At 48.7% G+C, this 23,815-nt stretch overlaps 1 protein-coding gene across 4 annotated transcripts; it reads right to left on the bottom strand.

Annotated features, from left to right (window-relative positions):
* Nucleotides 1-267: 267 nt before the first annotated feature.
* rxrgb (retinoid X receptor, gamma b) lies at nucleotides 268-18,802 on the bottom strand. 4 transcript variants are annotated; one of them, XM_084692372.1, is made up of 10 exons: nucleotides 18,658-18,802; nucleotides 7,183-7,430; nucleotides 4,110-4,254; nucleotides 3,456-3,641; nucleotides 3,046-3,206; nucleotides 2,565-2,694; nucleotides 1,831-1,963; nucleotides 1,602-1,693; nucleotides 1,127-1,232; nucleotides 268-795 (listed from the first exon to the last, which is right to left on the bottom strand). In XM_084692372.1, exons 1-10 carry the CDS (start codon nucleotides 18,686-18,688, stop codon nucleotides 648-650), a joined length of 1,380 nt encoding a protein of 459 aa, XP_084548498.1. In that variant the 5' UTR covers nucleotides 18,689-18,802; the 3' UTR covers nucleotides 268-647. The 4 variants fall into 4 exon arrangements, with proteins under 4 accessions (XP_084548498.1, XP_084548499.1, XP_084548496.1 ...); XM_084692373.1 differs by having other exon boundaries at nucleotides 3,462-3,641; XM_084692370.1 differs by lacking the exon at nucleotides 18,658-18,802 and adding an exon at nucleotides 12,928-13,106.
* Nucleotides 18,803-23,815: the final 5,013 nt, after the last annotated feature.

The raw sequence follows: 23,815 nt of genomic DNA, 5'->3' as shown, positions 1-23,815 counted from the left end.
AACTTAGTATGCCTATGCTTATCACCTAAGTTTCCATAAATTGTGTCTTTTTAGTCTTTGCATAATAGGCTGACAATGCAAGAGGCATGCTATAGTCTTATTTTAATGATCTAGACTAAACCTATGACTCAAATATTGTGAGTCTCAAGCCAGCTCTCTTGAATCCTTCCACCAGGAGTGCTCTGCCATCTGCTGGTAACTGGAGTAAAACTGCATGCTATTCATGTGCTGTGTGCAATAGAAAACCACAAACGATATATCAACACGTGCATTTTAAATAATTTTATTCTGGCAAAATTCTAAAATGCATTTTAGAAATGTAGGGATGGTTTCTGTTTTATACAATTAATCTTTGAATAAAATATGTTTTTCATATTGCATTGGCTTGCTTTTATGGACACCTGAAATTATCTATTTACAAAAAAAATCTGTTAATTCTATTAGAATTCATTTGAACAGTGTACTTCTTTTAAACCTACCCCCCCCCCCCTCCCTTAGAACCAAACCGACCCCCCAAAAATACAAATTTTGACATTAATAATAATTTGTGCTTGGTACAAAATATGTGTTCGTTTACAACTTGAATCAAGTTTCATCTTTATATCAATTACATTGTGGGGGTATATACAGGGACAGGGGGACTTGTGTCATGTGATCTGGTGTGGCGCTTCAAGCATCTCCATGAGGAAGGTATCTATGGGCGTGTCTCCAATCAGCTTGAAGAAGAACAGGTGCTCCAGACATTTGAGCCCTATGGAGCGTAGCGCAGGGAGGCGGAGCAGCAGTTTGGCAAACCTGGAGGAACACAACAAATATGACATGTTTGATTAATATCCTCCCTAATCATTGAACATTCTGTTGTGGAGTGTTGAGAATATGGCTTCTGGTGTGGAGTGTTGAGGATAGGGCTTCTGGTGTGGAGTGTTGAGGATAGGGCTTCTGGTGTGGAGTGTTGAGGATAGGGCTTCTGGTGTGGAGTGTTGAGAATATGGCTTCTGTTGTGGAGTGTTGAGAATATGGCTTCTGGTGTGGAGTGTTGAGGATAGGGCTTCTGGTGTGGAGTGTTGAGGATAGGGCTTCTGGTGTGGAGTGTTGGGGCTAGGTGTTCTTGGCATGTCTTGCGTACCTGCCGGGCTGGTCGGGGTACTTCTGTTTGGTGTATGATTCTAGGGAGGCATAGACCTTCTCCCTCAGTCCCTCTACCTCTGTGGGGTTGGACAAGCCCTTGGCATCTGCAGCCACAACAGAGTCCCCGTCAGAAACACCAAATCACCTCTCGGTCACACAGGCAACATCTCAGATGAACCAGCAACGTTTAAAGGCTCCGACGAGACCATAAGTACAGTCATAGATGCTTTATCGGAAATTACAAATCTTTTGTCTGAGGCAACTGTGAGAATGTTTTGTTCCCCCGAAACCTCCTCCTCAGATCAACAATCATAACTGATGACGGGCCACATGCCACGTTGATTAAACATGAAGGGTCATGAGTTCACGGCGGTTAAGATCCGTCACAGGAACTGAGCCGAGAGCGTAATTTCCCCCGCATGTCACAGCAGAGCCACGAGGCGTGGTGTGTGTGCGTGTGTGTCCCTTCTCACCAGGGTTAAACAGGACGATGGCCCGCAGACATCCCAGCTCAGTCTTGTCCATCTGCATATCCTTCATCTTGGATACCAGCTCCGTCAGAACCCTGTCAGAGACAGACGGAATGCCTCATGAGCAAAACGACGACAACAGAAAAAAAATAAATAATAATTGACCAGGAGCAGCAAAACGAGGACGGCATGCGGTGTTGGGCGCGGCGGCGGCGGCGTTTAGGACGCTCACCTGTCGAAGATGGAGCCGACGCCGGCGCTGTGGGCGCTGCTTCTGTGGACGTGGAGCCCCGTGGCCAGTAAGATGCCGTCTTTTACCGTGACCGAGCGGTGGGAGAAGGAGGCAATGAGCAGCTCGTTCCAGCCTGGAAACGGAACAGAACGAGGAAAAAAAAAGCGGATTATTCTTTTCTGAGAGAGAGAGTTTTGTCTGTGTGGTGTTTTTTCCTTCTTCCCGGCCTCTTCGGGCTACGAGGGTTTGGCGCTTCATTAGAGCCGCCGTGCAACTTTTCTCTCTCCTTGATTTAAACCTCTGTGTGAAATATCTAACCAGCAGAGGTCAGTCTTGGGTTGGCTGTGAATGAGGCTGACTGGGCCCTGGCAAGGAACCATGTTTGTCTTGAGTTACATTCAGTATAGGAACGAAGTGCCAATTCACATTCTATGATGCACACACCAAGGTGACGGAAATAGACTGTGTTCGTTCGTTTGTGGGCCTGTGCGTTTCCTGCTAGTGTGTGTGTGTGTGTGTGTGTGTGTGTGAGAGTGAGTACCCAGGGGTGTATAAAGGTAAATGCGTTGTGCCGTGTGTGTTGATGTGTGTGTTTGTATGTGAGAGTGAGAGTGAGTACCTTGCTGAAAGGCATGTGTTGCAGTGCGTGTGTGTGTGTTTGACTACCCAGGGTTGTAGAAAGAAATATGTTGGCGTGTGCGTTTGTGTGTGTGTATGTGCGTAAGGAGTCGTACCTGCTCGTAGTAGAATGACCTGGTCGTCCAGCGGCAGCTCTGAGAAGTGGGGGATCCTCTTGGCCCACTCCACCAGGGTGAACAGCTGCTTATCTGCAGCCTGGCAGATGTTGGTGACCGGGTCGTTGGTCTGGAGGGTGGAGAGGACATGGGGGGGTTAACACACCCATCTCCAGGAACACACGGGTAACCACGGCTCAACCACGTTTCAATGTACTACTACGGTATGACGTGTTCACTGTATGTTTGTGTAAGTGTCCAGTGAATCTAATCAACCACTGAACTAATCAACCAATCAACCGTTATTTCAACCAATCGTTTAACCAATCAGCTACAGGGTGGTTAAAAGTGATGATTCCTCAGAGATAGATTAAGCGTATAGCCGTAACTGAAAGGTCACAGTCAAAGAAATCACTGTTGGGTGGTGTTCTGTCTGGACCATAGCGAGTGTTGGGTGGTGTTCTGTCTGAGGAGTTCGTACAGAGTTACCGGGGCCCCCTTCCGCGTACGCCTCTGTCTTAGGCTCCACAGCCAGCTCTGCATCCAGGATCTTGTCCACTGGCATGTCCTCGTTGAAGCTGCTGGTGGACTCCACCTCGTTCTCCCCGCGCTCCTTCCCCCGCTGCCTCTCCTCCTGCACCGCTGCCAAAGGGGGGGGGGCAAAGGTCAAAGGTTACACTTCCTGTGGGTTACCCACGATGTACCGTCAAGAAAGTTGTTGAGACGAAAAAGTGAAGAGGCTCGCAACTGTCGACAACGTACGCAAACAGGATGAGTGGCGAATCCACAAAGCCCGCTGACACGCAGAGCGTAGACACGCAGAGTGTAGACATGCAGAGCGTAGACACTGCGCACCCTTCCCCCCCTCCCAAGGCACATGCACACACTTACACACACCTTCTCTCTTCATGCCCATGGCCAGGCACTTCTGATAACGACAGTACTGGCAGCGGTTCCTCTGTCGCTTGTCAATCAGGCACTCCTTGCTGTCTCGACACGTGTACGTGAGGTCCTTCCGGATGGTTCTTTTGAAGAAGCCTTTGCAGCCTTCGCAGCTGTACACGCCATAGTGCTTCCCTGTGGTAAAGAGTCGATAGGTTGTGTTTACCATCTGGTATCAATTGTGGTTCACGGATTGTTATTTGGCTGTGGTTCACTGTGGTTGAATACATGTTCAATCTCACTTTCTCTTTCTTTACCTCTCTCTCTCTCTCTCTCTTTCTCCCTCCCTCCCTCCCTCCCTCCCTCCCTCCCTCCCTCCCTCCCTCCCTCCCTCCCTCCCTCCCTCCCTCCCTCCCTCCCTCCCTCCCTCCCTCCCTCCCTCACTCATTCTGTCTTTATGTCGCTCTCTCTCCCTCACCTTTTTCTCCCTGTCTCTCTCTCTCCCTCTCCCTCTCTTTCCCTGTCTCTCCCTCTCTGTCTCTCCCTCTCTGACTCTCTCTCTCCAGCAGGGTTCCAGGCTGTGTTGTGCTGGGTGTGGTGGTGGTTGGGCGTGGTGGTGGCTGGGGCGTGGTGGCTGGGGCGTGGTGGCTGGGACGTGCTCACCTGAAGAGCGGTCTCCACAGATGGCACAGATGTGTTTGGACATGCCTCCTGGGCTGGTGCACTGGTAGTTGATGTTCCCCAGGGACTGCAGCCCCGGGGGGGGCTTGATGTCCTCCGAACTGCTCACACTGTTCATGGAGTTCATCTGGAGACCAACACACAGGGGGGAAGGGGGGGGAGAGGAGGAGGGGGGGGGAGAGGAGGAGGGGGGAGAGGGTGGGGGGGGGGGAGGAGGGGGGAGGGGGAGAGGAGAGGGGGTGGGAGGGAGGGGGGAGGAGAGGAGGGGGGGGGGAGAGTAGAGAGGAGGGAATGGGGGGGCGAGGAGAGGGAGGAGGGGGGAAAGAGAGGAGGGGGGAGGAGGGGGGGGACAAGAGAGGGAGGGAGAGGAGGGAGAGGTTGGGGAGGAGGGAGGAGGGAGAGGAGGGGGGAGGGAGAGGAGAGGGGAGGAGGGGGAGGAGGGGGGAGGGAGAAGGGAGACGAGGGGGGAGGGAGAGGAGAGGGGAGGAGGGGGAGGAGGGGGGAGGGAGAAGGGAGAGGAGGGGGAAGGAGAGGAGGGGGAGGGAGAAGGGAGAGGAGGGGGGGAGGGAGAGGAGGGGGAGGAGGGGGAGGGAGAAGGGAGAAGGGAGAGGAGGGGGGAGGGAGAGGAGAGGGGAGGGAAAGGAGGTGGAGGGGTGGAGGAAGGGGGGGAAGAGTGAGTGAGTCAAGCTTCTTTCCCCCATTCGCTCCAAACTCCCACAGCGATTTGTGGGTGTGTGGGATCCCATGCTTGGGTAAAGGGAGTGACTGTTTTTCCCAGTCATGCAGATTGTTAATGTTTGCCGACAGGAGTGGGCGTGGAAGAGGGAGCTAACGGCCGTCACGTTTCCTGCAGTTACACTTTTCAATCCAGCAGAGGGCGCTGTCGCGCATCTGGAACTTTCTAGTAAGTGCATAGACTTACGGTTTCGCGTAATGTCGAAAAACAATCCGCTTTATACTCGACCTAATGACCATTCTAAAGACAAGATACACAACTGAATAAACACTGATGTAATCCTTTTTCAAACAGTTGCTGATTCCTGAATAAACATTTTTAAACGGGATCCTGTATAGTGTCCTTATCAACCATTTGCACTTTGAACTCCTGCAATCATACACTGGATTTGGCCCTAACAGATCCATTAAAACACACATCATTGTTTGTTTTCTATTTGTGTACTGTATAGATATGTGTGTGTCTCTCCATGGGACAAACACCAGTGACCTACATCCAGTATTCTGTATATTTGATGTGTTGCCCGGTATATAGGACATCCTTTCCAGGGACTATGGGCTTTTCCTTTAGTTTATTAATGACCAGTACTCTGAACTGTATATCCCTTAATGGCTGTCTGAACTCAGATCCCTCTTTCACCTCACAACTGAGGAAAAGGGGATGCTATCTCTCTCTCTCTCTCTGTCTCTCTCTCTCTCTCTCTCTCTCTGTGTCTCTCTGTGTCTCTCTCTCTCTCTGTGTCTCTCTCTCTCTCTCTCTCTCTCTCTCTCTCTCTCTCTCTCTCTCTCTCTCTCTCTCTCTCTCTCTCTCTCTCTCTCTCTCTCTCTCTCTCTCTCTCTCTCTCTCTCTCTCTCTCTCTCTCTCTCTCTCTCTCTCTCTCTCTCCCTCCCTCTCCCTCCCTCCTCTCCAACTCCCTGTCTAGACTATCCCAGAATATTGTCTCTCACTTCATCTCTCTCAGTCTTTCTCTCTCCCCCGCTTCCACTCTCTCTCTCCAACTATGGCTGTATGTGTACCACTGGATGCCCTGGAGGCAGGCGGTCACAGTTAAATGAGCATTCGACTGCCTGTCCAGGCTGTCGCCAGTGAGTCAATGATGGGTGACCATTTCCCTTCAGCTCCCCCACATGCCTTTCACATACAATTAACAGACCAACCGCATTAGTTTACAGGGAGGCTGTGCTTGCTGGCATAGCGCTAACGACTCCAAAATGCTCACCGTTCCTTAAGACTGGGTTGCGTTATAAATATTGCATTTGCTAAACCGATGATGGTGCATTACTTCTATAAAACATATGAAAGCCGCTTACACTGTCATAGTCATCTTTCATCGCTCACGCGATGGCCTGATCATTTTGACTCACACTTGGGAAACTGACTAACCACGGAAGCAAAATATTCATTAGGAGCTTCCTGCGAAGATGTGAGATGGCCCATGTAATGAAGTTTGACCGGCGCTGTGTGGACGTGACAGAGCCCCGCCCCTGGGGACGGCGCTGAGCTGCGCATTCGATCTATACTATCAACGGCGTAATGGATATCATCTCCTCCTCACGCCCACAGCCCTGGGTCTGGTCCAGGACTGAGAGCATCGTGTTTGGCGGACTGTCAAAGCACAACCTTCTGTGCTTTTGTTGTTTGCTGAATAGGATGCTCAAAGAGAAAGAGAGGGGGGAAAAAAAGAAAAACAAAGCACTTGGATCTTGTAGTCTATTGTGGGAGGACAGTGAAAAGAGCAGCATTGTGGGAGTTATTGTTTACTATTTGTTTCTACCGCAAAGAGCCCTGAGAGGTCTCAAGAGACTTTGCTATTGTTGTGAGTGACCTGTAAAAACATTCAGAGAGGAAGGGGAAAAAGCAGGTTTCGCCCGGTTACTGCTCGATGAAATCTCTGATCCTCGGTTAGGGCCACTCGTTTTGGGGAGTGCTCTAGGTCGCCCTGCCTAATGTAGCGGCGTAGCACTCTCTCACTCACCGCCCTTTAGGAGAAGTTTAAAGGTCATGTGGAGGGTAGGAGGGCGTCAGCGGTGCTAGGTCGCGTGTGCTTGAGTGGTGTGCGACGCTAATTGGACATGGTCAGCCTTAAGCCTCCTCTCTTTTGGTTTTCAAGCAGGGGCGAAAGCACATGACTAACGTGGAACAGGGACTGAAGGCTGAGAGAACCACAGGCTAAATGTGGATTGACGGTCGTGAATCTAAAATACAAGTCTGTGCAATATGGGGCAAATAAAGTTGAAGCATCACAAAAGTATGTGCTCATGAAGTATTTTCCCCCGGGAATTCTTCAGCATCGATAAAACGATTTCCTCGGTTTCTTACCATGCAGTCTCTCCCCGGAGGGCTGTTGAGCGCGCCGAAGTTCATCCCGGGCGTGGAGGGGAGCGAGACGGACGGCGAGCCCAGCGAGGACGTGATGACGGAGTACGGCGACGCCAGGCCGTTCATGGGGGAGCCCAGGGTGCTCATGGGGGACGGGAGAGGCCTGGAGGTGCTGATGACAGAGGGATGTCCGCCCATGCCCATTGGCTGGTGGTGGGAGTGGGCTGTGTTCATTGGCCCTGAGGAGTCTGTGGGGGGAGGAGCAGAGGGAAGGGGTGGTTTGCATCCAGGGCTGGTTGGCGTGGCAACAAACGATACGCAAACAAGCACTCACAAGGCAGTTGATGGATAGTCTTTGACTTCAGAAAACTTTGTCACTTTTTGAAAGAGGGCAAGATGTAGAAATAGCTAATAACCTACCAAGTGTCCAACCCTACCCCAAACCCTTTCAAATAAAGTTGAAAATCGAATCTAATTTGAAAGGATAATTTAAATCTACCTGCAAAATACCACATAATCTTCTTCTAGAGAAGGCTATATTCAGTAAATATCAAGACCCCAAAATATTGGCAATTCCACATACACCCTTGCTGCCTCGCATAAATGGCAATGTTGGATCCAGCAAACATTATTTCGGTCACACTGTGCTGACTTGGCTGCGGGTCCATCGATGCAAACTGACAAGCTGGCATTTACATAGATGACCTACTTAGACGAGCTGTCAATCAATGAAGTAAGGGGGTGTGGTAAGAGGAACACGTACACGTGGCTTAGAGGATATTAATCATCACTAGGAATGAACACACTCCTAAAAACACACACACACACACACAGACACACACAGACACACACACACACAGACACACACACACACAGACACACACACAGACACACACACACACAGACACACACACAGACACACACACAAACACACAGACACACACACACACACACACACACAGACACACACACACACGTCGTGGAAACAAGCACAAACCACACCAGTGAACGTACTTAAGCTTATACACACACACACACACACACACACACACCTTAACACAGGCCTAAATGTCACATTCCTGTTCCTAATGGTAGGGGGTAGAACACCTGCAAGACCAAACCTCACAGAGACCCAAGGGACTGACACGCAACCCCCCCCCCCCACACACACACACACACAAACACTCTCTTCATCACTTTCTCTTCATCTTCAAGTCCCACAAGCAGTATTTTGGTTTCACCCCATGAAGCCCTATGTAGAGGGAGAAGCGTTTGGGGTTGTATCCATTGTCGAAAAAGACCATCAACACACAAAATCCTAGGGTTCGGACAAAAGTGGGACCTGGAATTATGTATAATCGGTAAAAGAAGGAAAGAAAAAACAGAAAAGAGCTTGAGGAAGTATAGAACGTTGTGCTTCAATGACTTTGAAAGAGGGTTAGGAAAGTGACTGGAATGGGCCATCATCCAGGGACCGTCTGAATGGAACTGATTTCAGACACACACACACAGCTGTTTGGCTGTTCCCCTCTGCTTTTGTATGCCAGAGGACAGATGTTGTGCAACTTCCTGTTCAGCACAAGAACTACAGCCTCCACCCCTCTCGTCTCCCTACGAGCCTTCCCAGGCAGCCCAGACCATGACAAGGCCTCACTGCAGCTCAACAGGCCAGACGTCCACACTTCAATGTGCCTCAACCATCTATATCGGAGTTGCGGAGTTGGACTCAAAACTTAACACCCGCTTCACACGTTCCCCCGCGGCCTGCAATTGACCAACGCTCTCTCTCCAAGGCCAACAAACATCAGAGCCAAGCCCAGAACTGAGAGTCCCGATGGTCGCTGTCGAAACACGGCGCGGACACACACGGTCAGCTGGTGGGATTCCAACCCAGGCGGGGCTCGCGTGCTCGGACATGGGAATACGAGTGTGGCAGGATGCCAGGGAGCTCACCAGAGGAAGTATGAAGAGGACAGAGTAGCCCTGGATCACGGGTCTATCCTTGAACGACCCACCTCCACCGGCTGTTCCACATTTACACAAATCACCGCTCCACAAGAGCTTTGGAGGCTTGTGTGTCTGGGTCTTTGCAAACTGTTTTCATGCGCTGGTTTGAATACACAGTACCATGCTGCAACATAAGCAGGACTTTAGTCCAGACTAGTCCTCTCTGTACTGGTGTGTTCGACGTTCGTTAGTGAGAAAACAAACTGACTGCAGCACCGCAGAGCACCTTTGACCCGAGCAGTCGCGACTCAAAGGTCACCTCTTGCCAAATTCCCAAGTTCAAAAGAGATCATATCAGTTTCCCAGGGCTGCAAAGATTAATCCCCGAAAGGTTAGCGATAGATAGATAGAGCAGCGCTAGCGACGTATCAAAACACAGGAAAACTTCTGAGTACCCACAATGCAACACCCAACACCGACAGGAGACACAGAAAATGATGTAAGACAAAGAAAGTAGCAAGCACAGCCTTCACCTCGTCTTTCATTAATTCATGAACTACCATTTAAACAAAACTGAAGTCGGACCTAAACAAGACCGAGATGGGTTCGAAAACAACTACATGAAAACACCTGCCTGCCTGCCTGCCTGCCTGTCTGTCTGTCTGTCTGCCTGTCTGTATACAGTAAAATGATTTCAGTGGCCAGCCAGCAAATAATAACAACTACCGCCACAAACCTGTAAAATCCCTCATTGTTAATTACAGGCCAGCGGAGGGTTGGAACCCCCAGTGTGAGGTAATTCAATAAGCCTGTGGCCCACTAACTAATAATATCTACTGTCTGGAGAGCAGACTAGAGGTGGGGGCTTCTGTGTGTGTGTGTGTGTGTGTGTGTGTGTGGAAGGTAAGATCAGCAACAGAACGACCTAGGCTTCAATATCTATTAGATTACCCCCGACAGAGACAAGCAAATCCCTAATGCGGGCATCGATCGGCTGTGTGGCTGGGGTGTGTGTGAGACGGTGTGTGTGTGTGTGCGGTTTGTATGTGTGTGAGTGAGTGTGTTTGCACACTGTGACAGAGATACACAACCATAAAGCATCCTAAAGCAATCCGGGAGAATAGATCGTGGACTCATTATACAGAGGACATGTAATTAAGAAATGTCTTCACTGCCAAACTAACTCACTAACTACTCCTGGCTTCCAGCCCTCTCTCTCTCTCTCTCTCTCTCTCTCTCTCTCTCTCTCTCTCTCTCTCTCTCTCTCTCTCTCTCTCTCTCTCTCTCTCTCTCTCTCTCTCTCTCTCTCTCTCTCTCTCTCTCTCTCTCTCTCTCTCTCTCTCTCTCTCTCTCTCTCTCTCTCTCTCTCTCTCTCTCTCTCTCTCTCTCTCTCTCTCTCTCTCTCTCTCTCTCTCTCTCTCTCTCTCTCTCCTCCCCCCCCCCCCCACACCCACACACACACACACACACAACCACATACAAACGTAGACGCACAAAAAACACAAACACTAAAACTCACACTGAAAAAACATTCATTCCTCTCTTAAAAGAGGTTGATGTCTGATCAATTGTGGCAGCAAATCCTCTTATCCCAGAGTAAGTATCTCCAGCCTGGACACCAGCTGTCAAGGAGGTGGGAGGCCAAAGGACGGGGGGGGGGGGGGGTGGAAAGAGGGATAGAGCAGGCGGTGTGTGTGTGGGTGTGTGTGAGGGGGGCAGGGTATTGTCTCACCCCGGGGCAGCTTCCCTCCCCATCCTCACATGATCACAGCAGTCTAATCTCCACCCCAGGCTGGAACATTAGATCATGACGAGGGAGAGGCCTGTTGGTACCCCATCTCTCCACAAGGCGACAAGTTTTCTCCAGAGGGTTTGGGAGACTTTTCTCCACGGTCACGCAACATGTCTACGTTACTTGCTACTACTGTTGGGTCTGAACTTGTTGGTACAAATAATTGGTACAAACCAATCTTAGAAGTCGACTAACAGCTGATGCAACAAGAGCAGTCTGTTCTTGTGTAATAGGCTTTTCTGTGATAAAAAATTAATAAATTGTATCACAATTTGCCAAGAGATCTTGCCTGCGCAATACACAAATAGGCTTGATAGACTGTCCAGCAGTAAACTTCTTTGTTACCCTTTAGTCAACTCTCATGTCTCTCTCTGCTCTGTGAGTGTGTGTGTGTGTGTACTGTATGTCAACAGTCACGGGACAAGAAGATTTCCTTTACGTAGCAACTTTCTTGCAAAGAGAGGAAGTGGTATTTATCCTACGGACGAGGTCAACAATTCCTTTCCAAATTGAGGATGAACCTTTCACCGACTATTTCCACATGCTCGACGAATATATACACACACACACACACACACACACACTCTCCGAACAAAGACGAGATGTTGCTGTGAAAGTTTTAAAACAGGAAGTAGATGCATGAGCATGCTGCTACTGACACAGCCAGAAAAGACATAAAGGATGTTGAAGCTAACAGATGGTAAAAAATGAAAAAGCTATAGTCAATCAACAACCACCAGGCAGACATGACCAAACGCTTCACCGTGGACAAAACAACATCGATGTGGAGGTCAAATGCCCAAAGTCCCCGTTTAGTTGTGTTGAGGGACCATCCTCCCCCTTCACACCCGGCATTCTGGGAAAACAAAATTCCAGGTATGCAGGACAATACTGAGAAGATAGGCTGGAAAGTGGCCAACATCTCCCGTCCTTTCGTGGCGGTCTCCACATCGCAATCTCCAGTCAATCCCTGGGGTCCGACTGACCCCCAGCCAGGACGCCCTGACCCCATCACTGCGTACGGACCCCCCTGGACAACATTGCCTCCATAAGAGTTTCATCTCGTCTGAGACAAAGAGCGAGAAGCCTTCTCTTTCCTTCCTTTTCTCTCTCATTCCATGTTCGGAACAGGTGACCCGTTCGGAAACATGGTACGGCCTTTCGGTTTTGACCAAAGGCAGCATGCTTAAAGGCCACAGTTGCATCTATATATACATATTATTTTTTGGTATCTCTTTACCAAGTCACCTGAGAGCATTAAAAGATTTAATCATGGCAACGTTACAACGACTGATGAACCACCAGGCTCCAGACCTTCTGTGTCAACAAGCGCAGAGTCGTTTCAGGATTAACACCAGGCAGCGTATGACTAAACCAGGAGATCAGGATGCCAGACAGATATCCGATGCTTTATCCTGGCCATTAAAATCCCATTAAATGTGTTCTAATGTACAGTTTTTATGGATGTTTTCAACAGTCTTTGGGTCGCTGGACAGGAACCAATCACGTGCCTCGCTCAAGGCCAGCGTAAAGAATGGTAGGAAGAACTGGTGGTATACTCAGATGAGTACTAACACAAATAGTAACACAAGTCACAAGACACACACGCACATACAGAAGAAAATGGGAATTGAAAGGTGTTGATACATAGATAGGCGCTGAGGGAAGGAAAGAGCGAGGGAGTTCTTCCAGAGACCGGGCGGTGATAGCAGAGCGACACTGACAACCTCAGAGCCCAAAATGACGGGAGCTTTCACCAGTACTTATTTTCACGACTACTGTACATCTGCTGGAACCAAAAGTACTCCAGTTAAGGACTGTTCCAGAGGTAAGTGATTAAAAAGAAGTAAAAACAGATTAAAAAAACCAACCCTCTACATGCCAAAGCCTCCAGCTAAGAATCCAGACATAAACCAGAATCAGAATCAGGCCGATGCCTGGTCCGGGGCAAGTCTGAGAGATTGATCGGAGAAGACCGGCACAATCCTCTGTCCCCAGCTACTCACAGTGGCCGTAGCCCGGCTCTCTGCCTGGGCTTCCCGCTGCTGTGGGTGATGCCATGGGATGCCACATGGCTATGAAGGGGTCGACAGCCAGACCACCTGTCTCGGGAGAGCCTCGCTAGCAGACGGACTGACTGACGAGAGTGCAGCTCTGAGGTGACGGTCCAGCGAGTGAGAGACAGAGAGAGGGAGGGAGAGATGAGTGGAGCAGAGTGGGGAGGAGGAGGGAGGCGGATGTGCGGAGGGAGGGAGGGAGGAGGCGGAGCCGGCGGCAGCGTCGTTTATGGGATTACCCAGATTATCTTGTGATCAGTCCCCCCTGTACCGCTAGCTGCTGCAGATCAGCTTCTGTCCGGCCCACCCCTCTCCCTCTCCCTCTCCCTCTCCTCCCCCTCCCCTCCACACACCCCTCTCCCTCTCTTCCCCCTCCCCTCCACACACCCCTCTCCCTCTCCTCCCCCTCCCCCTCAACACACCCCTCTCCCTCTCCTCCCCCTCCCCCTCCACACACCCCTCTCCCTCTCCTCCCCCTCCCCTCCACACACCCCTCTCCCTCTCCTCCCCCTCCCCTCCACACACCCCTCTCCCTCTCCTCCCCCTCCCCCTCCACACACCCCTCTCTCCCCCACCCCCTCCCCTCCACACACCCCTCTCCCTCCCTCCTCCTCCCCTCCACACACCCCTCTCCCTCCCTCCCCCTCCCCTCCACACACCCCTCTCCCTCCCTCCCCCTCCCCTCCACACACCCCTCTCCCTCTCCTCCCGCTCCCCTCCACACACCCCTCCCCCACCCCCTCCCCTCCACACACCCCTCTCCCTCTCCTCCCCCTCCCCTCCACACACCCCTCTCCCTCTCCTCCCCTCCCCTCCACACATCCCTCTCCCTCTCCTCCCCCTCCCCCTCCCCCTCCACACACCCCTCTCTCCCCCACCCCCTCCCCTCCACACACCCCTCTCCCTCCCTCCTCCTCCCCTCCACACACCCCTCTCCCTCCCTCCCTCCCTCCCCCTCCCCTCCACACACCCCTCTCCCTCCCTCCCCCTCCCCTCCACACACCCCTCTCTCCCCCACCCAATCCCCTCCACACACCCCTCTCCCTCCCCCTCCCCTCCACACACCCCTCTCCCTCCCTCCCCCTCCACACACCCCTCTCCCTCCCTCCCTCACTCCCTCCCCCTCCACACACCCCTCTCCCTCCCCCTCCCCTCCCCTCCACACACCCCTCTCCCCCACCCCCTCCCCTCTACTCCCCCACCACCCCCCCCCCCCAGCCAGCCAGTGCTCTGGGTGTGGGTAAAACTATCTGCGCCACAGACACCTGTTGTGGCAGTGCGGAGGGTGTTTGTGGAGGTGGTGGTGGCGGGGGGGTTACACTTGCGGTCGTTTCTTATTTCTCCATGTTAAAAGGCTGGGGGCTTAAGGGCATGGGAACACCAAGGAGCAAACTGCACTCCGAGAGGGGCCCACCGCTCCGACATGCAAAGGGCTTGAATCTGAAAGCCATGTCTTTGCGGCGACACTGTACTGTACGGATGCATGGTTCAGGACGTGTGATGCATTTAAGTACAAGTACAGGTTTCTTTGGAAGGTGAGAATGAGATTCTATCTCTCCCCACCCCCTGTGGAGACAGACTGGTTTATGTTTCCAATGATGTTCAGCTATAATTGGGATCACATGCTTACTGTACTCCCCTGTTAGCGATATGGTGACACATTGCACATGTGTGTTACTCTGTGCCTTGAATTCAAGACGGTCCACAGTGTTGTTTGTGTGTGTGTGTGTGTGTCTGTGTGTGTCAGTGTGTGTATGTGTGTGCATGGTGCATATGTGTGTAAGTTCGAGATTGTGTGAGATAGTTCATTTTAGCAAGCAGGTACATTGAAAACCAAAAGCACACAGTTTAAATGGAGACCGGTTCAACAACAGAAGTAACACTCTGAAAGTGCCAGGACGGTTTCAGAGGCGTCTCAGTTCTGAGAATGCCCTCACATGCGTAGCAGTGCAAGAATAACCTTTATGTAAAGACCGTCTGTATGTTTGCGAGCGCGTGCAAGAGCGTGCAAAGGTTTATTTGAAAGGGATACACTCGTGTCTCTCTGTAACAAGAGGAGCTTATTGACAGTTAAGTTAATCTGCCGAGGCGGGACGTTTTAGTCCCAACAGAGAGCGGGCAGGAGAAAGTGAACCATTCTATCACATCACAGACGCCTTGAGGGAAAACCCTAAATAAAATGCAGACCTTCTCAAATTTATGCCAAGTTATAATAGCATGTAGTGGCCCACATAAAACATCATATTAGCCTTGAGGTCCATTATTAGAATGCACAAAAGTATGTATTGCAAAGGGCAAGGAGCAAATTAAAAAGTGAAAGAGATACAAGTGGTTAAAGAGAGACCTTCGAGAGAGACAAGCCCTGTGTTTTCAGAAGACCTTTACAACTATATAAATAACAATGTGACATGTGTTTTTTCACTGTCAAGATAGCTTCTAATGTGAATCCACTTAAATGCTTTGCCATGGTTTACTCCTAAAAACAAAAAGGATGTTCCTTCGTGGAGCCAATGGTGTTTTTGTGTTTTCAACCAGTGTCTGTTCTCGCCTTGTGCCTGCTGCTTGTCTCTGCGTGTTTTGGCAGGCTCAGCCCGTCATATTGACAGGAAGTCTAACACATGTGACATCTTTTGCCCACTGTGCAATTTCAAGGAAAAGGACTTGCAGGCTTTAGATATACAAGGAAAAATCACAGAGAAATACAGGCCTCCCCCTACCCCTCAAGTCATCGTTGGGTGGGAATAATGAGAATCTCTCAGACATGACCTGCGTATGTGTGTTTGTGTGAATGTGTGTGGCCAATTTTTTATACTTGCTTGTGGATTTGATTGCATTGATGTGTGTGTGTGTGTATTTGTCCATGTCTAGTGTGTGTCAGTGTGAGTGTGTGCTTGTTAGTGTGTGTGTGTGATCAAACCAGCATGCTGAAAATGGCACTTTGAGCACTCGAAATAGACAGGTCAGGTTGACCTGATGTCCTGGGTTCTACCTATGCCAGCCTCTGGGCTCCTGTGGAGTACAGAACACTAACAGGATGAAGCCATAAGACAGAGAGACATATAGACACACAAAGAGAGAGAGATAGAGTGAGAGAGAGAGAGAGAGAGAGAGAGAGAGAGAGACATAGAGACAGACAGAGACACAGAGAGAGAGAGAGAACTAGAACACGAAAAAGATGAAGCCAAATCTATTGAGTCATATGTTGTCCATTTTCAATACTATGGTATCTCAAATGCTGACCTTAATACGACCTAACTGGCCACACACTATCAGCATTTCTACAAGAATCTACAGGTTCGCTGTAGTGACAATTTGACAGTTGGTGCCATTTAAAATGTACTTTTCTACAAAATGCTGCTTGACGGACTTCGGGTTTTAAATACCGGCCTGTTGGAAACATGCGCTCCCAGGACATCTGGGTTTGTGTGTTTGTAAGACGTGTGCAACTGATGCAAGATGTCACGCGTGGCATGTCACCGTGGCAACATGACATTGTGGTGGAGGGGGGCAGAGAGTGACACAGTCACTTCTCCAGCCCTGGGGGGGGGGGGGGGGCTTGCGACTCTGCTTGACTTAAGTTTGAATCAAATTAACACTGTGACCTTTTTCCCCCACTAATGACTAATTATAGACAATTAGCTGTGAGAACGCCTACCCCTGTCAAACGTTCAACCACACAGACATCACACATACACACTCAAACAACAGTGGCATGTGCACACACACACACATGCACACAGGGGCACATGACATCCCCCTATAGTATGTAATGCATACCAGAGAACAAAATGCGACCGTAATCTCATGTGACCAAAACCATGTTGGATGGACTTAATGACTATGCTGGCTCGGAAACCAAACCAGCATGCAAATACCCAGCAGCCTCTCCCTCTATAGAAAATGCCCTTCCCCTCCCCGGCCTGGTGTTTAGCACACAGGTAGTGGGCTGTGTCACCGGTGATGTTTGCTCACGATTCTGTGGATTGAGACCAGAAGATCGCAGGTCGCAGGAAGGAGCAACTTGGTTTATGCAGACAACACAGAAATAACTTTCAATTGGAAACTCACGTGTGTTCATGGAGCTGCTGTCAAACTGTCCTGAAGTGACCTTCTCTCTCTCTCTCTCTCTCTCTCTGTCTTTTATTATTTCTGTGATTTCCTCTTTCTGTCCGTCATCTCCGATGACTTTCTACAGTTCTGCTTAATGCCTTTCTAAAACCAGCAAGTCAATGAACCCCTAAACCGACACAAAAACCCACAAGTGTGTGAGAAAAAAATATGCTGACTCCTCTATACAACTAGATGGCTTAGTAGGCCAAACAACTGTCCGAGAGAAGGGCTGTACCCCTGCTGTAGAGAGGAAGAAACAGACGCGCAGTCCTCTCACGGTGTTCCACGTATCAATACTTTAGAACAGACACTAAGAGAAGCTTCCAGTGCGGAGGAAAGGAGGCTGTGGTTCTGCACGTTCCTCCCACCGTGTATGCACACCTGGTCAGGTGCGTCTTCCCCCCCCCTGGGGGAGGTAGATGGTTCGTATAGATGGCTCTGCTCACCAACACAACGTTGAAACATCTGTTAGGTTGGTGTCATCCTCACCATCGCTATAGCAATATTATTTGAAATGTAGGCTTCTCATTTACACTTCAATGAAAGTTTTGGCCACGTAAGGTTTTCCTGAGACTAAGCAATTTACAACAAGGTCTTGTAATTAGAAGTGTAATTTAAGACTGATGCGCTGGATTGGTCTGGCATTGAAGGGTTCATTCAGGGAAAACATCACATGATAAATGATGCATATAGTCTGTGAGTCACTCAGCGGGGCTAAAAAAAGCTTGCATAAAAAAACTGAATTTCTTGTATCTAAAATAAAAAAGGATCGCACAAGTCACAATGCACGCCTATGAAACTGTGAGCGGGCCGACCTTTTTATGCCTACGTTATTAAACGAATGCTTATATAGTAACGTTAACATTTCAATATTAGACTTCAATGTTAGTCTCTGTGGGCAAGGCTATAACACAATGACAATGTCCACAAATCAAACCGCTAAATCTTGTTCAAGTACAAAGTCACTTGAGAGAAAGGATAGGCTGTCAGAATAGGGCCATAAAGCGGTAAACTGTCAAACAGCCATTTACCAATAAACAAGCGCTTCGGACAAGGCGCAATCTCGACGCTTTCAATGTTCTTCACACTGAAGTTTGTGCCAGACTTTGACCCAAATCCAGTATTTCGAACGGTACACATCGTCCTGGTTGGGCGAACCATTCCAGACCAATAAATTGTGTTTCTGTGTGGAACTGTTTAGCAAGAGACGCGCGACAAGCGCCATAAATTACATAAGCGCAATTAAAGTGCCAACCTCTGACCTTGTCTGAACGGCAGAACCACGATCACCTGACTTTTGCAGTGGCCGCAGCCGTCACGTCAAAAGGCACAACTGCAAAACGAGTGCAAATTAAACAGATAACACAACTGCTTTCGTGGATCGGAAACCCCGGTTGAAGTCCGTGGACTCTACGTCTACAGCTCGCTCACTGGCACTTCGGGAAAAAAGACGCCATGAGACTAATGCATGCTTCTCCAAAGGAAACAAGCCATATTCGCCTATACGGAATTACTTTGGGTGGTATTCTTTATAACACTGCTTCATTAACAGAGAAGAGACATACTTACTCAGATGTAAATAAGGATCATTACTGTCCATTATGAATGAGTTGCTGCGTCGTTTTCCTACAGTTGTTGCTGCGCCGTAACAGGCAGCAGCATCCCAGCAAATTCCACTCCCAAGCCCGACTGAACTCTACAAGGCAGGTCTACACTGGGGCCCAGTAAGGGGGTGGCGAAAATAGGGCTTCTCCCAATGACAACAGTCATCGATATCAAGCGCTGGCATGACGAAAGAAACTCACGGCGATACAATGTTGCAACAGAGGGTTGCACAATTAGACAATGCGACTTTTTTTCTGATTGAAACTGAGAAATGAAAGCAGGGTGTGCTTGAATTCTGTGTCGCTACGGCTTTAATAAAAACATTATTTAGGTTAGTGTTTCCCTTTCCACATAAGATTGTAGTCTACTGTCGTTTTTTGACCGTATCTTGTCCACGACTGTAGTTTACCACGCTGTAGACAACGCTTATTCTTGGCATTAAATAAGGTTTCATTATCTTTCGTTTGATCCCAAAATTATTTAGCTGACTAACTCCCGGGAATTAATCGTTCAAACCAGATTTCCTATGATAATGAGACGTTTATAAATACAACTAATGTAGCCGTGTCTATGATTTGGGCTTCGTTGTTAGACGATTCAGTGCATACTTTAAATCCGATTGATTTGTCCAAATATTAGCCTACACTTTAACGTATCGAATTTAGTGTCATATATACCCTACTGTGGATTATGTGTTTGTGTATTTTGTTAATATCTGTTTTTTTGTTGTTTTGTTTTTTTACTCCCAAAGAGCACGAGGGGTCCCCATCCTCCTGTGTTTACCTATTGAAACTCCCCAGTTCTGGTCTCAAGACCCCCCGGAATCCCCCCCCCCCAGATATTTCTTCAGAGTGTGGGGTCATTTAAGGGTGAGCCCGCGGTACATCAGAAGGTTATTCAGGAGTCAGCCCGCGCAGAGGCATTCACAGTCTTGAACTGTGGAGCGGGCAGACGCTCAGTCAACGTTGGCCACTGACCACTCAGCGTACTTTTCGTTGGCCCGTTAATGGGACAAGCACCCCCGGCTCCCAGCCTTGTATCAACGACCCATAAAGGAGCACAGGAGGATGGTAACCAAGATGAATGGCCTTTTTTTCTTAAGTCATTCTACACTAATCAGGGCTTTTCATTTGTTATGCCTCCATTAGGCCTCAGTTAAAGTAAATTCATTCAAGTCAAAGAGGGACATTAAAGTGGTCATTTGTCAGTTCTTGCTTTTGTGTGTCCCTAATGGTGGCACATGGTTTAAGGCATTATGATGATTTGAGTTCTTATTTTTATGGTTTTAATCGTGTGCACATGCACAGAAGGGAGTAGTAGGAACAAAAATTAGAATAAGATTGTTGCAATTTCATAAATCGATAATGCAGTTGCTAAAGACTGTAGGAAAAGATGCAAAACTTAAAACTGAATTAAATATTTTTACGTAGCCTATTGAGCTGGGCTGGGATACATATTTAGAGAGTGTTAATGCAACTGGCCAAAAGAATAGCTCCATACACTGAAGTGAAGTGCGGGCTACGTAGCTTAATTGAAAAAGCAACGTTTTATTTTACCTACTTGACCATCCATCATCACCTAAATTCCACCCCCTCCTTCAAACAACACACACACACCCACACACACACACACACGCCCACACACACACGCACACACACACACACACACACACACACACACACACACACACACACACACAGTCAATGAAGCAACCCTTTGCACTAATCCCTTTGTGTTCTCAGCATTCCCACCAAACAATGTCCTAACCCTAATCCTTTACTCAGCCCAACAAACCTGGGCCACCTGCTTGTTCCGCTCTTCTGTTGCCCAAAGGAGGGACACAAGCTCTCGCTGTCTCACCGGGGAAATTATTTTTCAAAGGAACATTTTCAAAGGATACAGCTTCCAAAAACAGCCCTTCCTCCGAGACACTGTAAATGATGCACAGCATGTGTGAGCTATGGCAACATGCCTAGGACCACTGCTGGCGAAACTGGGTGAAAAACATTTGAGTAAAAATGTGCATTTTGGCCCACCTTGCACACCATATTTCTCCGTCCAGATAACATTTGAACGCGTATTTGATTCATCTCATACCCTATATCGAATACAACTGTATCTGTATTTATGACTATTCTTCGCCTATCAATACCTTTCTTCTTCCCTTCTCTGTGTTCTCCTTAGCCCCCTCTCTGGACGTCTTTCTTTCTTTGGCTATGATGGGATGGCGGTGGGTTGTCATGGGAGACCGTCCTCTCCATCTGCCTCTGCACCCATTAGCCCACCTCCATCATGCTTTATCAAGCAGCCCCCCCCCCCCCCCCTCTCCAGGACCCTCCTTTACCATACTGACAACCCCCGCCCACTACTCCATACATAAGGCTGAGATGATAAGTGTTCACCTCCTATGCAGTTGCTAGGATGAGACAATACCACACAACAGTGTAGAACATCATCCATCTCAAAGCTCATCAATCTCGGACACAAAAGATGAAATGTGGCCCGAACTCTGCTTGGGGGCGGGGGGGGGTCTGTCTTTGCTTGTAAGCGGGCTCTTGTCCACCTCTCTGCTTTCTCCCCGCTTGGTTTGTTTGATTTTTTCTTCATGTTTTCTTCCCTCTTTGGTCAGTTTGGAGGGAAGGCACTTCAGCAGACAATGTTGTTTTTCTTTTCTTCATGAATTGATCATTGGTTATGGCGCAGGCTTCGATTTTCAGTATGAATCGCATCCTTCTTATGTCACAGCTCTCTGCCTGAGCTCTCTTGAATTCTGGTCCTCGTCACTTTGGGATGTAGCGTTTCTCCAGGGTCTTTTTGACAGGGGGTCTCCAGAGGCAGCAAGCATGGCTCTCCATTCAGCCCCCAGGTATAATATCAGACTTCAGTGGAAGATTCTGACAAACTGTTTTAATACATTGAAGGTCCATACCCTGTGAGCTCATTGTACACAACGATTCTCCAAATTTTTCCTGTGGTTAACCTAACTGGGTCCCAGGGTAATTCAACTTTATTATGAGAACGCTATATTGCCTGCGTCAATCATTTCTCCAGTCAAGAGTATAATTTGTTCTTCTTCATTGTCTATTGACACAAGACAGCCACAAGGCTGAGTCACTGTTTTAATTGTTGAACTGAACTGCAATATTTTTTAAATCCTCAGCAATAAACTTGTTGGCCTTGATGGTTTGCGGGCAGAAGCTGATTCATACTGTAAGTCTAAATGGATTGGAGAGCATTGTTCATCTCACCTGCTCTCGCCTGCTATGGTGAGAAGTTTATTCTAGGTCACATGTGTGCGTAGAAGCCTACCGCATAGAACACACAGCGAGTAACGCAAGTCATCCACTTACTCACTGTTGAAACAACAGACATAAAGTAATCAAACTCAGAGATCGCCACAAGTGGAGTAAGTGTTTTGTTGAAATATTTTTTACATTTACATTTAGCAGACGCTCTTATCCAGGGCGACTTACAGTAAGTACAGGGACATTCCCCAGAGGCAAGTAGGATGAAAGTAAGCCTTGCCCATGGACACAGTCATTTTAGCACGGCCGGAAATCAAACCGGCAACCATCTGATTAATAGCCCGATTCCCTAACCGCTCAGCCATCTGACTCCCCATACACGATAAAGACGTGGTTGGATGTATGAAAGGGCAGGTGTGCCGATTGCCTTTGCTGCTGTGCGTCTGGTGTTCCCTGGGGTAAAAGGGACAATTGTACTGGTGTGGTTTTAAACCCTTAACAAGCCCATAATAATATGTTCAGTTTAACCTTTAGGCCCAAAGTATTAGGTTAACCTGTTAATCTCCACTCTGTGTCTGCGCCTGGGGGCTTTAGACACTATTAACATGATGAGATGAGACCTGGGCCTTGCTTGGACAAGACCACCAGTGGATATTGTTTTCGTCCCACTCCAATCAACTACAACCGCCATCTTGCCTATTGTCGCAAGTGTCGGTCCCAGTTCATTTCCCGAGAGCACCATAATAACAAAAGTACCATTTAATCATTCTAAGCTCCCAAAATGCATCCCTGAGTGAGCTATAGCGAACCTGTTGCGTGTAAGGCAATCCCAGTTTTATGAAAGGTAAGTACTAACAATGCTGGAATCAAACCGCACGCGTCTTAATTTGTGAACAGTTGTCATGACAGTGGTGGTGAAAGAGGAGTACTACCTCGACAACTCCAAACCTTGTTGTTTTAGTGTGTCCTGGGTGTGTTTCGTACTATGCTGAGGAAAAAGGGCAAATCTAATCAAGGGTGGTGGTGGTTGGTGGTGGGGGGGAAGAGGTGGGGGTGGATGCTTGTTCTAGCAGCATGAAGCAGATCCCATCTGGGAGGTGCTCAGAAAGACCACCTCAGGTTAATCTGGGCTCGTCCCGAAATGTCCACCGGGGATTAGGTTTGGCTTCCACCTGTTTCTGATCTTTAGCACACCAATGTGACCTACTGCTGTGCCATTTAAAAAATCACTACCAGGAGTCTAAGAATATACCTCGAAAGAGCAGGCTTCTTCTGTTACGGAGCCCGGCACGGCGTCTTGGCAGGTCACCTCATCCAGTATCTGATCAAGGCCTATTTACGGATCGATTGGAAGGAAAAGTGCGATATGGAATGCTGGCGACACAAGCTGACTGATGGGGTCTCAGTTTACATGGCAAGGGCCGTATATTTCCAGACATTACAGAGCGATGGTACACCATGTACACTCTATGGGGACATATTCTGCCCCTGCTGGGAGATCATTCGGTTTTGACTTAACCTGATGAAGTCCTCACGCTTTGTCTTCGATGCTTTGTTACAGAGGGAAGTCTGTCTTCTCTTTGTTAATGTTCCTGTCAACAAAACATTTCAGACAGTTCAAAGACTAAAATATCGCATACTAGACGGATGATTATCCGACCAAATCTGTTAGGACCTGTAGCGTGACTGCAGGTGATCAATCAGAACTAATAGAAGTAAGATTGATGCATTATTTTGTAGTATTTTTAAGTAATTGAGATGCTTTTGAAGTGCCTCATAGTCGACCTTTTGCTGTCATTACTGTTCATGTGGTCTAGGTGACATAACCTGTGCGTTCTCATGCTTTTAGCAGTAGTTTAAACAAGAAATGTACTCTG

Source organism: Hypomesus nipponensis, chromosome 26, assembly GCF_054491055.1.
Source record: "Hypomesus nipponensis isolate SF chromosome 26, ASM5449105v1, whole genome shotgun sequence".
Taxonomy (NCBI): Eukaryota; Metazoa; Chordata; class Actinopteri; order Osmeriformes; family Osmeridae; genus Hypomesus; species Hypomesus nipponensis.
The sequence above is the reverse complement of the archived record's forward strand: the minus strand, read 5'-3'. Positions and strand labels throughout refer to the sequence as shown.